The sequence below is a fragment of the Phocoena sinus genome, chromosome 6 (assembly GCF_008692025.1).
Source record: "Phocoena sinus isolate mPhoSin1 chromosome 6, mPhoSin1.pri, whole genome shotgun sequence".
In the NCBI taxonomy this organism is placed as follows: domain Eukaryota; kingdom Metazoa; phylum Chordata; class Mammalia; order Artiodactyla; family Phocoenidae; genus Phocoena; species Phocoena sinus.
In genome coordinates, this window is record NC_045768.1 from 53782558 (window position 1) to 53798904 (window position 16347).

The following is a 16347-nucleotide window of genomic DNA, read 5'->3' on the forward strand; positions in this document are numbered from 1 at the left end:
TGGGATGGTGCCTAGCAATCCGTGTTTAACCAGTCCTCCAGGTGATTCTCATGAAAGCTAAAGTTTGTGAGCCACTGGTTTAAACCATCAGATCCTACCTGTAAAGCCTAGAGTGGGGTGAATCCCGTTTATTTCACTGGCTGCCACACAATTAGAAAATGGTGGAGCGGAGGCCTGAGAAAGTACCGTCAAAATACTGTAGAAGGAGAAGGCTCCAGAAGGGGACAGTTCATTTCACTTCTTACTTCCTATGGTAAGGCTATGAAGTAGAAAACACAGTAATGAGTGCTTCAGCCTAGCAACATGGTTTGAAGATGACTTCTGCTGCCCATATTTATTAGTTTCCAGGGCTTGAAGAAAAAGAAATGCCCAACATTGACCTTCCCGTTCTCTGTGGGCCCTAACCCACTTTCCCTGGGGAAATTGGACAAATATATACATACAGGTTTTAGAGAAGTAAAGCTACTTAGCAGTTAAGACTGCATTGAAGAAGACATTCTCTAGGAAGGTTTCTTAATCACGGCTAATCCTAAGAGTCGCCTGGAGTAAGGTTACAAGTCCAGCCTCTTGGGCTGGACTAGACCTACAGAGTAAGGATCTCCAAGGGAGGGACCTGGGAATCTGTGTTTTTAACACACATTTCCAGGAATTCTTTTTTTTTTTTTTTTGGCGGTATGCGGGCCTCTCACTGTTGTGGCCTCTCACATTGCGGGGCACAGGCTCCGGACGCGCAGGCTCCACGGCATGTGGGATCTTCCCGGACCGGGGCACAAACCCGTGTCCCCTGCATCGGCAGGTGGACTCTCAACCACTGTGCCACCAGGGAAGCCCGAGGGATTTTTTTTTTTAATAAATTTATTTTTGGCTGCATTGGGTCTTTGTTGCTGGGCAGGGGCTTTCTCTAGTTGCAGAGAAGGGGGGCTACTCTTCGTTGTGGTGCTTGCGCCTCTCATTGCGGTGGTTTCTCTTGTTGCAGTGCGTGGGTTCCAGGCACGCAGGCTTCAGCAGTTGTGGCTCACAGGCTTAGTTGCTCCGCGGCGTGTGGGATCTTCCTGGACCAGGGCTCGAGCCCGTGTCCCCCACATTGGCAGGCAGATTCTTAACCACGGCGCCACCAGGGAAGTCCCCAGGGATTCTTATGGATTGACCATGGTTGGAAAACACTGTTCTAAAAGCTGTATGCAGGGCTTCCCTGGTGGCGTAGTGGTAGACAGTCCGCCTGCCGATGCAGCGGACATGGGTTCGTGCCCTGGTCCGGGCAGATCCCGCATGCCGTGGAGCGGCTGGGCGCGTGAGCCGTGGCCGCTGAGCCTGCGCATCCGGAGCCTGTGCTCCGCAACGGGAGAGGCCACAACAGTGAGAGGCCCGCGTACCACAAAATAAATAACTTACTTACTTAATTAATTAAAGCTATATGCAGAGGACTGGGGAGAAAAATCTCATGAAAGAATTACGTGAATATTTCTGACTGCAAATAATAGCTTCTTCCTGTCCTTTCTTGGTGGCTTCCGTCACTACCAGGGCCTCTAACTATTCTTCCTCTAGTCTCATCCTACACTGCTTCCCAAAGAAGTCACCCTACAGACCACTTCACGTCAGAGTTCTAAAACACACTGCATGTCAGGCCTCTGATCACAATCTATCACGGTAGAAATCCATCACAAGTCCTCACCATGGCCAACAGCATCAAGTCCGAAGTGTCGGCATGAAAGGGGGGGTGGATAAATTAGGAGTCTGGGGTTAACAGATATGCAATGCTATATATAAAATAAATGAACGACAAGGACCTACTACTATACAGCACAGGGAACTATATTCAATATCTTGTAATAACCTATAATGGAAAAGAATCTGACAAAGAATATATACATATTCTCACATATATGTATATGTATAACTGAATCACTTTGCTATACACCTGAAACTAACACAACATTGTAAATCAACTATACTTTAATTTAAAACAAATTTTTTTTAATGCAAAAAAAAAAGTGTTGGCATTTCATACACAGTTCCATATAATCCAGGCCCTTTCTTCCTTAGCCTTACCTCCTGCCGTCAGCCCAATGCAACCCCATTATGGAACCATCCTGAAGCCCCTGCATTTCCTCAACACTTGATGTTCTCTTTGCCTTTGTTCCCTCTGTTCACCAAGGTCTTCCTTCCCCCTTCACCCAGAGTATCAGTCAAGTTAACGAACGAGAGGTCATGCTGCGGTAACAAAAGCTCAGTAGATAAAGACAGCAAAGGGTTATTTTTCACTCTATGTCAGGAGGTGGTAAGTTTTTTCTCTAAAGACCCAGATGGTAAATATTACACACTTGGTGAGCAACATACAATTTCTGTTGCCTTTTCTTCTTCTTCACTTTTTTGCATAACTCTTTTAAAAATGTAAAAACCACTCTTTTTCATAGGTCATATAGAAACAGGTCACTGGCCATCTGCTGACCTCTACGCTACATGATCATTGCCAGAGACATGGAGACAGCAGAGTACTACTCAGTCTAGTCATTCAGACCAGGCTAATGGAGCAGCCATCTCTTGAGCATCTCTAGTCACCATGCAGACCAAAAGAGAGGGTCTCATGCAAGTCCCACTAAATGCCCCAGTCCAGAAGTGACACCCTAGAACTTCTGCTCACAAATAATTGGCCAAAATTGGTCTTTCAGCCCCACCTAACTATAATGGAGCCAGGAAGTGCAATCCTACCATGTGTCCAGCAGTAAAGAGAATTGGAATTGCTTGGTAAAAGTCATGACTTCAGCTCAGAGAAAAGTGCTCTGGAAAGCCTTTTCTGACACTCTGGTCCCCCAGTCAGATTAGCTACTCTTTGCCTATAACCTTATAGCACCTTGAAGCCTAAGCGTGTACTGTGCATAGGGTACCACAATCGCCAACTTCTCTGCCTCCCCCACCAGATCCTGAGCTTCCTTAGACAAGCATCTCCGTATACCTACCGCCTAGCACAGCGCCTGCTGCCCAGGGATGCTCAGTGTGTGTTGCTTCAACAACTGAACGAATGTGGTAGATTGTGGGAGTGGGGTTGCCTATGCATTTACCTGAAGGCTCTGTATGCAGCAGTGTCAGCCTCTCTGAGCCTAGTTCAACCACACCCATCTCCACTCATGATAAATTTATCATTTTGGTTATTCGGTTACTTTCTATATTAATCAAATTCACTCTTCCTTACAACCTTTCCTTCTAATAATCAACACTTTGCAGAGAGCTGGTCCTTGAGGCCACAGAGCACTTTGACTTTATGTGAACGGCTTTGTGTCCAGTTTGTAGGTCAGAAGGCAGGCACAGAGAGGCACTGAGATTTTCCCGAGTTACACAGCCAATGAGAGGTAGAGCCAAAAGTTATGCTTCCTTTTGATCCAACAAGAGAGCTACAGGGTTGAACACAGAGCCGCAGCTAAGTGCACCAACAGGTTATGTATATCCTTTGGAGAGATAGAAAGCATAACATGTATGTCAAAGGTAAATCTTATTATACCATATCAGTGTTCAGCTTATAGTATACATATTTATCTCTGAGTAAAATATTAGAAACAAACCACACGACTATATTAATGTGCTCTTTCAGAACCCCGAGAATACTGAAAATGCCACACACCTGTTTTACCACCATCCCTTAATGCCTGCTAGGTGAGCAACACCTTCACTACTAATGGCATAAAGCAGAGCTCAACTCAGTTTCACACGCAACACATGTGCGTCTGCTGCAGTTTGTATCAAACGTGTAACCACAGAGCGAGCAAAACAGAGTTCAAAATGAACTGTAGTGCAAGTCTCCACCAATACATATTGACAGAGTTAAGCCCCTTCGTGTAGACCATTCACAATCTGGGTGTCCTCTGACCCCACCCCAAAGTGTATCCTGACCTGGAATTTTCCTCTCCTCTCCATCTCCTGGATCCAGTAAGTTCCTAATAAACATTCAATCTGATGGTTAGCCTTGACAAATGCCCTGGAGCACCAAGACAAGAGGAATATAGCTAGCCAGGAGCCCTCTACTTCTCACATCATCGACAGAATAGCGTCAGAGCTGGTCCTATTGAAATCGGTGGAGTTTGAGTCATTCGAGATCGAAACTACTTTTTAAAAATATACAAACCCTTTATTTAAGAAGGTGAAATAGCCCGGTGTGTCCTCCCCATCTGGTTAAACGGGGACAACCAGGGAAATTGTGCAAGAAAACTGAAGTATACAAAAGCAAATTACAGGCTCAGTATTGCCACACACAAAACAGGAATCAATCCTTTACAGGAGTCTTGCCTTTGCTTCCTTCTTTCTTTCCTTGAGCCTTGTAATTGAATGTTGCAAACTATATCAAGAAGAATAAACCGGGTTTCCCCTCCCCCAAGCAAGAAAAGGTTAAGTTTCTAATTACAGGTCCTCTGACTGTCATTTGTGCAATTAGCAATTAACTATAATCGTTGATGAGAGATTGCAGAGCTGAGCTAGCGATATCCCCCTCCTCCTCAGCCCAGACTGGGTTACTTTCGTCCCATTCTGTTACAGAGGACCAACCACAACCGCGCGCACTCTCCTTACACACACGCTCTCACTTAAAGACACATTTAATTTTTAGCAAAAATGGCATCTTAGCGTTTGACTGAGACAGGCATCCCCAACCCCACACCAAAGTAGCCCAAACGTTTAGATCCACTCCTCTTCATCACTTTTAAGTGGAGAGAGGAGGCCCAAGAAAGAAGCTACCTACCAGCCTCACAGGACCAGCCTCCTTTGAGGCGCAGGAGAAGGTGGTAGAGAGACGCTTGTTGCCCCTGGAAACTGCAAGTCCCCCCCCCCCTCCGGACTGTAAGCCGCGTTAGTGGGAAGGCGGTGGCAATAGCCTCAGTAGTTGCATCAGTGCTAACTGCTGCTGCTGCTGCTGCTGCTGCATTTACGGTTGGCGGCTGCCGGGAAGGTACAGTAATGACTGTAGGGAGCGCACAGCTGCTGCGGCGGCAGGTTCCCTGGATCAGGAAATTAGGGCAGGCACCGGGGATTGGAGGCGAGGGCGGCGCGCGAGCCAACCAGCGGCCGCCCCGGGCCCCCGTGAGCCCCGGGCGGACGCGCGGAGCAGCCGGGCCCCGGGAGCACTCCGGGTGGCAGCGGCGGCCGCGGCCACGGCCACGGCCACTCACGCTCACACTCGAACGCACACTCACACAACCCCGACGCAGGAACCTGGCTGCCCCGAGCTTATAAGAGGAGCGCGTCGAGGGTGGGGAGGGAGGGCTGAAGCCGCCGCGCCCGCCCCCACCCCCCGCTGACCACTCCCCCTCCTGCCCCCTCCTCGCTCCTCACCCCGCGCTCCAGCGGCCGCCAGGGTGGGTGCTCCGCGGCCGGCTCCTCTCTCTTCTGTCTTCTCCGCTCTCGGCTCCCCACCCCCTCTCCCTTTCTCCCCTCCTCTTCCCTCCCCTCCTCTGCAGCGCCTGCATTATTTTCTGCCCGCGGGCTCGGCTTGCACTACCGCTGCAGCCCGGGGAGGTAGGTGGGTGGGTGGGTTGGCTGGTGGGGGGTAGATTGTGCAAGTTGTAGGGGAGGGGGTGCGCCTCTTCTTCCCTGCTCCCTTTACCCCCCTTCGAACTCCTTCCCCTCCTCCCCTTCCCCCTCCTCCCTCCCCGCCCCCACCTCCTTCCTCCTTTCCGAAGGGCTGGTAACTTGTTGTGCGGAGCGAGCGGCGGCGGCGGCGGCGGCGGCGGCGGCGGCGGCGGCACCATCCAGACGGGCACCATGGGCACGTCCGCGCGCTGGGCGCTCTGGCTGCTGCTCGCGCTGTGCTGGGCGCCCCGGGAGAGCGGCACCACCGGAGCGGGTGAGTGAGGACGCGCCCCTCCGCGGCCTGCCCGGACCCAGCCGGGGCGCCAGGGGGCCCCGAGGCGCGGGTCCTTTTGCCCACCCCCCTCCTAAGAGGCGCCTCTTCACTCTCGTCGCCTTCTCTCCCTCCCCACCCTGGTGGCGCCTCTGAGCTGTCAGCACCGCGGCTCCCGGGAGCCAGGATGGGGGTATAGTGGGATTTGGGGTGTCCTAAAGCCTTGCCCGAACTAGTCTTCATTCCCTTACATTGCCTCCCCTAAAACCTGTGCTTTGCCTCGTTTTTCACTCCGCTTGGCCGGGGTTGGGGAATATGGGCTTCTGAGCCGTTGAACAATGGTTGTGTCTCTTCTGCCAGGCGGAGTGTTAGGAAGGAGGCAGGGGGCCGGGTGGGCCGGGACGTGCGCGGCAGCCCCCGGAGCGCCCCTCGGACCTCACGGAGGGTGGGAGCGGGCGGTGGGTGAGGAAGGGCGCCTCCGGCGATGCGGGGCGCCGGGTGCCGACCGGGAGTGGGGTTCCCCGCGGCGGTGAGGAACCCGCACGTTCGGTGGGCTGCCGCCGGGAGTCTCCGCCGAGCGGCTAGAAGTGCGCAGCGTGCGCACCCGGACTGCGACTCCCCGGGCGCCGGGCAGTCTCTGTGTAGTGCGGGTTAGAGGAAGAGTGAGGCTTGAATCAAATAGGACTCACCTCTAGATGTTTCTCCGCTCTCCGGGGAGCGTTTGTAAACCTCTCGGGTCTCCAGGATAGCTGAACGGGGGAGGGGAGTGGAACGAAGACTTAATCAGGTTAGTTTGCTGAGCCTCGTTCCCGGTGAGATTTCCTCGAGAGGAATTGGGTCCTTATCTGCTGACTGTAATTAGCCTTCATTCTAACCAGTAGATCAAAGGGAGTAGCACGAGAGCTGGGAGAGCTGGTGTGTGACTGTGGCTTGTTGGGGAGGGCGGTGGGGACAACTGTCGGGTCCCCAGGGTGTGCCGCACTGGGCCTGGGAGCCCTGTCCTCAGCCATTCTCTCATTTGGGGCCGCAAAACTTTCTCAGGCAGGCGACAAGAAGCCCTTCTAGGAGGATTCGGTGAGAATCCTGGCAGGCCCCTGAAGTGATCTCGACATGACACCAAGGGGCTGGCTCGCCAGCTCTGGGGAAATGGGACGGAAAACTGCCCCCGTCCTAAGTACCCACTCCAGAGTCCCTAGCTCCTGTCGCCCGGTGGCTTGGGAGACCCGCCTGCCCGCAGTCACGAGTCTCCTGAAGTGAGAGCGAACTTTAATGTATGGGCAAGCAGCCCCTCAAGCAATACTTGTGGGGGTTGAGTCTCCGAATGCCCCCTGCCCTTAGGTTCTGACTGTCCCGAGCGTGAGAAGCTGGGACGGGCTTTTCTGCGCTCTGCGATTGGCTGGCCGCCCGATCACGTTTAGGTTGGTCACGTGGCTCCGCGGGCTCGTAATTTAGCAGCCTGAGAAATGTTATCTTTAAGGGAACGTGAAAAACTGACAGGCTCCAATGGACTGTTCTCTCAAATGCTTTCCCCTGCCTGGACTCCTTGAAAAACGGCGAGTGTCTAGTGAAGATGACCCCTGATGTGTAACCAAACTAAGAGATTGGAAAAGCCCTGAAATGTTTTCAGACTCTAACATTAATCATTAATGGTTGAGCAATACTAACTTATTAAACGATTTCTCAGAGTAGTGCCATGGCTTACATTACACCTTTCATATCATTTCAAAAGACTCCGATATACCAGAAACCACTGATGACTGTCCAGAAAGGTGGGACAGAAGATTCGTTTTTGCTGCGTTCTTTTCATATTCTTTTAATTTAATGTATAATAACTTTCCACTGGAGGTTAACTTTATCCTCTAGAATGCTATGAATGCACCTACATTGTCGAAATGAGTTAGTTGAAGCCATATGTTCACCTTGTATCAGGTAGGTGAGCCTCCCTTTTGCTCCCCTAGGCCACATGTGAAATATGTGACATGCCGTGAAGAGCGGAAAATAGCAGCCCACGTAAGACTTAAATTCTTCGAAGGAAAGGAGACACGTCCTTTCTGAGCTGGAGGAAATTTGGGGTTGGCCGAGGCAGGGATTGACCCTAAGCTAACCCAGGCTGGCTCCTGTCTGAAGTTCAAAGCCCCAGGGCATATGGACTGACTTTCTGGCCCTGGTCTTCTACACTCTGCCCATACACACGCATGATGCTGGTCTAAAATACTCTAGGACAGGGCACGTGTGCTTTAAGACTCTGCCAAGGAACTTAAGTCAGGCTAACAAGAGAAATTAAAATTGAGTAATGGAGCATACCTGATGGAAAAAAATTCCTCGGAGTTCCAGGACATTTTCCTCCAGCCTAGGTAGTCAAGATTAGGATCTGGGGTACTATATATTCATTAAGGCCAGAGCCTAGAAGAACCAGGGTTTTGTGAGAGCTATTCAGATATGGCTAACCACCAACAAAAGAGTCAACGGAACTTCTCCTCTTGTGGGGAGTGGGTTGGTGAAATTGGCAGTACCTGGAGGGACAGGAGACCGGAGGGCAGAGGGAAAATAAACCTGACTTATCCAGATAGCACCAAGAGGAGATACGACAATAATCGTAATCCTCATCTAGATCAAAGAATGAGCATGTGAGCAGGGACTCTTTAAAGGAGGGTCACCAGTCAGGCCTTCATTGGCAATGACGGCTGCCCGTGGTCTGGAGCAGCATTGTTCCCCAGATCACCCCTTTGCCCAATTCACGTTACATTTAGCTATGTACCTGCCCTGGCTCATTTTGGTTCTTTGCTCGAATTGTTTGGAGTCCCTAGATACCTAAAGCACGTATAAAGGCCAAGTTCAGTAGGGCTGCCAAATGTTAGGACTTCAATATAACCATACTGTGTATTTTAATTATAGCAGCCTCCGTGCTCAAAAGAAGTGCTTCTGCCTTTTATAAAATTGGATACCCATAAACCCAATCTCACTTGAGTAGTTTTGTTACAGTTCTAGGAGAGGTGAAAAATAGTCACAAGCCCCTTCTGTTCCAGGAGGAATGTCAGACTGATCAGACTTAGCAAGAACTCCTAGAGTAGAGCACAACCGGAAGATCAAGGGAACAGCCCCCAGCCGTAGGGCTTCGGGTTTTGGTCCAGAGACCAGAAGACCTGGGGCACCACATAGAAATGTAGATATTAGCTATTTAGACCATTTTCTAGTTCTTACAGAATGTGAATAAAGTTGTCCCTCTCTAGAGGGAATAGTGATCAAATTTAGGTGGTCATCTATACAATTTCGAGGCATAATTGAATTTACTTTGGATACTGACCTTTCTTTGGAAAGCCACCTTCACATTACTAGGCTATAAAAAATTAAATCCCTCAAAGGACTATGATAAGCTCTATAATGAAGCTTATGATAAAAGTTCCTGCCTTAGAAGCATTTCCCAGGGTGGGCTAATACAGCTGCTCTCCAGGTGGTTATGGGATAGACTCAAAATTGCTTCGTTTGTTCCCGTCTGTGCTTAAGCCACAGCACGGAGACTGCTTTCAAGAGAAAGAGTCCAAGAATACCTTGGGCAGAGATGGATGAGATGTACCTGTTGAGCAGAAGTCAGTGGTCCAGGGGCAGTTTTTTGGCCCACCTGAAGAGTTGTTGGCTAGGAAATCTGAAGACTGGTAGCTTTTCGTAGGACTTAAAGACAGAGGAATGACTTAGCTCTAGGAGAATCTGGCTTTGTAAATGACAATTACCTCAGTTTCACTCTGCATTTTTTCAGTCCGAATTGGTGTCTCTGCTAAGCTTTTCTGTTGGTTTTCAATAAAAATTCTAAACATTGTTAACACTGCCTAGTTAGATACACTAGATGCACTGCAGGGACTAAATGAGATGGCAGGTGATACCTTAAACTTAGCACACGTTTCCCTTCATGCGAAGTTTCCTAGAAAAGTTTGGGCCTGATGGCTATATGGTGGCTCTAAATTAACAAGAGAACGCCTGCCAGGTGCTGGGAGAATAAATACAGCGATTCTGCTAGAAGTGGCTTAATATCTGCTTAGAGATCCTTTGCCCACTTTGTATTTTAAAGATGCTGCATGGGTGGGCGGAGCAGGGAGAGGGCATTCATGGCCCTGTATTTAAGAGAGAACTTTGGGGGCAGAACCTATAAGATAGGACCATGGTTGTGGGAGAGGGAGGGGTGGGCTATCGGGTCGGGCTTGTAATTTGCCAAACAAGGGAGGCGATAAAACCCTTGGTGACAGACAACATTTCCAAGTTACATCGTGTGTTATAATTCTTCCCCCAGATACTATGAGTAAATACGGTTCTTTTATAGACTGCCTCTAATCTTTAGTTTTCTTAAGATACCTTTCCAAGGTCTGAGCTACTAACTGATCTATAGGTTCCCTAAGTAGGTGGTAGCTTGATGCCAGCATCCTTTGTACCTCTGCTCAAAAGCACTTGACTTCCATTTACTGAGTGCCCACCACATGCCATATAGCACCAGGCATAAGCGACACAGCGACCAAGAAGTTGGGCTCTTCCTTCATGACATTTAGTGTAGTGGGAAAGTCAAACAGGAAATCAGTGATCCAAAGACAGCCTGGAATAGAAGCTCTGGATGGGAGCGAGCAGACCCAGTGGTCAAGACTTAATCATAAAAGAGGCAGGTAGCAGCTGAAGATTGCTGGAAGTCCCACACACCACGTGGGTTACAGCTTATGAAGATTTCTCAAAACTCACCGAGAGCTTAGACTCTCATGTGACAAAGCCAGGAATTAGTCCATCTCTGCAGATGATCCTACAAAGGTGATAGCACTCAATCAACAATAGATGGCTGCCAACGTTACCGAAGAACGCTACAATCCGTCAGAGGTAAAAGCCCTGAAATTTCTAACTTTACCAGTGAGCGCTGCGTGCCGCCACCTCTCTCCTCACGTGGAAACGAAGCTAACGGACCCACACTGACACACTCATTCTGATATATAAGTGCAGGAAGGTGCTCTGTTTTTAAATGATAAAGTTTCTGAAGATGAGGTGAAAGTACCCTCGTAGGCATTGAGAACTGTGGCCTTTGTAACCTAAGAGTCTTTCAAAGTATGCTAACTAGTGAAACAACTGCTCATACTTGGTTTCAAGTTAAGAAAACCTGCGAAGAATGCTTTGGGAAAAAAATCTGTAGTTCAGACCAACGTTATTAGTGAACTAACAAGTCAACGGATGCATTGGGGAATACTCGCTAGTGCCTAAAAAATTTTTAGACGTCAGGCACCCAGTCCCAACTTACAAAGACACGTTCCAGGCCCTGCCATAGGGGATCTCCGCTTGTAGAGATGGAAACACGTAGGTGAGCACATCTCAGTATGTGACGGCTCTGTGACAGGCACAGGAGACGGTGAGAAAGCAGCCTGACCACACCTAATTGGTCAAGAAAGCAATTGAGGGGCTCGTTCAAGGATGACATTTGAACGGGTGGTAAGCAATAGGAAGAAGCGGGGGAAATGGGTAGGAAACTAGACTCAATCCTAGAGCCTGTGAGAAGCCTGCAAGTGATCCCATCCCTGGCACTCTGGGCCATCCTTGGCTGCCTGATTCACCACGTTGATGTGGACAGAGAACATGGCAGCCTGGAGGCAGAGGAACAAGAGACAAATTTAGATCAAGTGAGAGATGAGTGCTTGGACATGCCCAGGACTTGATGGCAAAATGTCAGGGGAGAAGAATCTAGGCTCACGGTTGGACTACTGATTTAGAGTGAGTGGTGGGTCAGTCAAAGATCAGGCACATGGGGATGGGAAGACAGATTTTAGAAGAACCTCTTTACCGTGTACGCCTATTAAGATATCCAAGTAGATTTTACCTGATGGCACAAAGGTCGTCATCATAATCTCTGTTGTTCGATTGGCAGTTGTCACCTATGTCCATCCAGTGATGCACACGACTTATGGGGTGAGTACTATAGAGTCCAACCCTGAGAATGAAGTAGTCACCCGCATTGTGGGTAGAATCTTAGCCTCCTAACCTTCCCCCAGTGGTTTCAGAGTGTGGTCAGGGACCAGCAAGGTCAACAGCCTCTGGGAACTCAATAGAAATGCAAACTTGGGCCCCATGCTAGACCTACAAAGTCAGAATCTCTGGTGAGGGGGCAGCATTGTGTTTTAGTAAGTCCTTCAGGGGCTTCTGATACAAACTTGATCTTGAGAACCACTGACTTTTACCACCCACAAAACGAATAACTTCCCAAATATATCAGGAGGGCCTTAGCTCTTTCTAGACAAGAAAACCAAGCATTATAGTCCTTCTAGGAAAAGACCTGCTAGGGATACTGAGGCAGCATTTTTTAAAATTCAGAATGGGGATGGGAGGGTGGGCTCTATCTCAACAATAAGGCTGTGTTAGGACAGTGACATCCTGACAAGTGATAGTACCTAATTCTGGATTAATTTAAACTGACACTACTACCCACATCACAAGTCAGCAGAATATTCTGGAAGGAGGTGGTCCTGAGTCAGGTGCTCTAGTCGGTATGCGTGCTCAATCACATGGTATCTGGAGCCAGACTGCCTGAGTTCAAATTCTAGTTCTGCCCAAGGTGATCTTGGGCAAATACTGTCCTCCCTTCCCCAAACAGGTTCCCTGGTATGTAAAAGGGGAACAGTAGTGCTGACTGTGTAGGATTGAGAATTAAATCAATTAAGAAACTGAGGTCTTAGAACAGTGTTTGGCTAAGAATAAAAATTAAGTTATTTATCCATGATTCTCAAGATCATCTCAACCTGATGTAAATGGGAAAACTGACGATTGAACTGTAGGATTGAGTGAATCAGGATTAACCCAAGTATTTCACAGTTTTTAGTTGGCCCCCGCCTGGTTCTCACAAGGCTTGAGAGGCTGTCTGTAAGGCCAGAATACAGCTCAGTCCCTCATCCTCAGTTCCTCTTACTAACCTTCTTCCCTTGTAGGAAAACTTCTTTGCTGACTTGAAAAGCTGCTTGTCCTAAAAGGAGTTTTAGCCTATGAATAGAAAGATTGGCGTTCAAGTGGCAAGCAGTAGGAATGAGCTGGACTAAAAATAAATGCCCTTGGCAGCCCCAGAAGTGCCAAAGCAAATGGACTGAAGAAAATTCCAGGAGATGATAACACCCGTACACTCAAGCAAATGGGAGGGCTGTGAAAGATGTGAACACTTGGCCTTGCTAGTCCCAGCAGTGTGGCAGCCGCAGCCCCTCTGTGCAGGCTGAAGTTCATGTCTGAGCCTGACACGCAGAAACATCTTACTGTGGGCATCCCTTCTGGAGCACTCCTGCAAAGGTGCCACTCGGAGCCCTACAGGGAACTTCGTAGCCCACTTGGAAGGCTTGGTATTTACCGTAAGATCTACGCAGTTTTTTGTTGTTTTTTTTTAACCAAAGCTTACGTACTGTTCTTCCATGTTAACCGTTGCAGGGACAATTAGACAACAACGGCAGGCTGACTTCTAAATGCATTAAAACCCCTGAGTTGCTTGGAGCCAGTGAACTGCCAACATGTCTGGGTAGCAACGTTAACTATTTAGGTAAGCAAGGCTCCTGGGACATGGGCGCCTTGAAGTAAGTTTGCAGAGTCTGATATCAACTGTGTAAGCGCAGAATTAGTGAGGAAATCTTCAACCCTTCTGGGCCTTCAGTCATTCATTACAAGTGTAAACAGCCATGTGGACGACTAGGTACAAGTGACTTCCAACCCCCTGGCCCAAAGGGGTAGGGGTATTCATCCTAAGTATTAGAGCTGAAAGGAAACCCAGATCTAGTCCAACCGTTTGATTTCTTAAAAGTTATGGAACGCTTTTCAAATCCTTACACAAAACTCCAATGTTGAAAAGAGACGCTGGTTGAAACAGAGGCTGAATACCCAGGTTCCCTGCTGTCATAGCCTTTGCCCTGACTGCAGCCACCCCGATGCTGCCAAGGCATTCCTGTGAACCCCGTGACTTTGAGGAACCCGCTAAAAATCACATTGACTCTGACTTTTCACCCTTCTGAGCAGATAGACCCTGGGTTGTAGGATGCCGAGCGCTTCTACTTGTAATTTATTTTTTGAGGCATCATTGGCTTTAGCTTAACCTAAGCATTGAAAGGACCCTGGGTGTCGATCATTTCAAGCTTACCCTGTTCTCTCTATGAAAGTATAATGCTGAACTTGAGACTGAACTGTCACGGATGGAAATAGACTACAGGCCCACAATCCTGTAATCCCCCAAAGCTTTGCAAACCGAAAGCTTAATTCATTTGGTGTTTTCGATTCTTTTGGAGCTCTGTACGGCAGCATTCCCAGGTAGGCACCACAGGTGTAAAGGGAGAAGCTTCCTGAAACTTGGGCAGGAAACCCACCATGCTGCAGTCAGGTGGCTGAGCTCTCCCCGCTCTGCACGATACAGGGAATTAAACAGAACTAGGGAGTCCTTTCTACCCAGGAGCAGTCTTTCAAAACAAGGTGCTTAGGAAACTTAAGAAACCGAGGCGCGGCCATAGAGCTTAGGGTCTTTCTTCTCTTCTCTTTAAAGAAAGAGCCCTTTATAAAGCCAGCTAGCTTTACCCACCCCCACTCCCACCACTCTCCTCTTTTAAAGAAGCAGGGATGGTTGGTTAGCAGCGTACTCCATTCCTCACGCCATTGTTCTCCTTTCTTAACGGAGAGCCGTGTGTGTCATGGTAAAACACAGCTTTATGACCATCGGGCAGAAGCTTGGGTGAAGTGGAAACGTCTGAGATAAGAGGTAGAAATTAAACTCCTTTTTGTCTCGAGATATTGGAATAAACACTAAGGAAATGCCCGTGTCTGTCCTGAGCCCGCTCAACAGCGACTCTTAAAGCAGCATTGCTGGCATTTTAACCCAGCATTTATTACTGTTGATTGCCTGTATGTTACAGTTACATTCAGAGAGCTTCCTTAAGGTGACAGTGGACTAAACACCAGCCTTACGCTATTGTGCGCCCATATTTAATCCCAGGCCAGCTTGAGTGTCTATAAAATCTGTAGTTACAGTCAAGGCTCATTGTTAAAGAGATCTGCCAGGTACCTAACCCCAAGTGGAAAACCATCATCTGACGCCTACTTTTAAGTCCCTGTCCAAGTCGGATTATATGGTTACCTTTCTGACAGCATAGATGTCAACATCGATGTTTTTGTCTCATTTTGACCAAACAACTAAAACCTTTGGTAACTAACACCTTTTAAAAAGGTATTCTAATTGCAACCTGACTTTTCTTTCCAAGTATATGTATATTTCTGTTCTCTGACTATCATAAATTGTTCTTTTTTTACTTTCCAAGTAAAGTACTCTAAGTAGATTCTTACCACTCCCACAACAGTCAGAGGTCGTGGGGATAAAGAACTACAGCCAGTGGGCCCTGGAACAGATAACCCCAGCATTGAGAATATTAAGACTATATCGAGACTCCAGTGATAAAAGGGGGAGGGTGAGAGGCAACCAGGCACTTCATACTTGGTTTCGCGGTATAAAAACTAGCGTGAGATGCTTCCTGACAGCCTCTACCCTCTCCTTGTTCCCCCTTCTTGTGCCCAATAAAATATTTGTGGAGGGCTTCCCTGGTGGTGCAGTGGTTGGGAGTCCGCCTGCCGATGCAGGGGACGCGGGTTCGTGCCCCGGTCCGGGAAGATCCCACATGCCGCGGAGCGGCTGGGCCCGTGAGCCATGGCCGCTGAGCCTGCGCGTCCGGAGCCTGTGCTCCGCGACAGGAGAGGCCACAGCAGTGAGAGACCCGTGTACGGCAAAAAAAAAAGAGAAAAATTGTGGATTGAATGAATAGTATGAAATACAGGTAGGAAGAGGAGTTCCCTGGTGGCCTAGTGGTTAGGATTCCAGGCTTTCATTGCCATGGCCCGGGTTCAATCCCTGGTTGGGGAACATCCCTCAAGCCACGCAGCACGACCAAATAAATAAATAAATAAAAATGGTTAACATGGTAAATTTTAAGAAATGCCGGGGGTGGGGGGGCGCGCAGGGTGGATTTCCTGGTGGTCCAATGCTTAGGACTCAGCACTTTCACTGCTGGAGGCTGGGTTCAGTCCCTGGTCAGGGAACTAAGATCCTGCAAGCCACGTGGTGTGGCCAAAAAGCTAATAATAATTATTAAAAGATAAAATAAAAAACGAACTACAGATAGGAAGTGCCATTGATTCATCCTGCTTTGTATCTGGGTCCTAGCTTAACTACACGCTTGTGGGCAGAGTGGTACATATAGTTTTTAGACGAGTACCTTTAGTACCTAAGTAACCACACACCCGTATGGTAAACTAGGACCAAATTTTAATCTCCCTGGGAATGAGCCACAAAGTATAGAATGTTCCCAGACAGCAGGGAGTAGCTGATGGTATGGATGCCAACTAGAGCATTGTGTACATGACACAAGAGTTCCAGTCTGTGCTTGTCACTGTAGCATCTGTTCTTATACCCACATGCCACAGCTGCAGACGCTGAAAGGTACAGGAAGTCGCAAGGCTTTCTGCCGGGAAGACCTCCCTAAGGAATCTGCATGAACTAGATG

The 16347-nt window shown here is 48.6% G+C and overlaps 1 protein-coding gene and 1 long non-coding RNA gene across 8 annotated transcripts in view; one reads left to right on the plus strand and one right to left on the minus strand.

Moving 5' to 3' along the window:
- LOC116755670 overlaps positions 1-4842 on the minus strand; it is a 67907-nt gene extending 63065 nt beyond the window's left edge. Inside the window, exon 1 of the long non-coding RNA XR_004350424.1 lies at positions 4727-4842. This is a non-coding gene — a long non-coding RNA (uncharacterized LOC116755670). The remainder of the gene's footprint in view (positions 1-4726) is intronic.
- Positions 4843-4864: 22 nt separating this feature from the next.
- The window catches only part of VLDLR (very low density lipoprotein receptor), a 32860-nt gene continuing 21377 nt past the window's right edge, over positions 4865-16347 (plus strand). Inside the window, exons 1-2 of one of the 7 annotated variants that reach the window (XM_032635454.1) lie at positions 4865-4933; positions 5664-5827. In XM_032635454.1, coding sequence (XP_032491345.1) covers positions 5746-5827 — 82 coding nt within the window. In that variant the 5' untranslated portion in view covers positions 4865-4933; positions 5664-5745. Of the gene's footprint in view, positions 4934-5097; positions 5500-5663; positions 5828-16347 lie in introns of those variants that run through there. The other 6 variants (XM_032635449.1, XM_032635452.1, XM_032635451.1 and 3 more) reach the window with 6 other exon arrangements.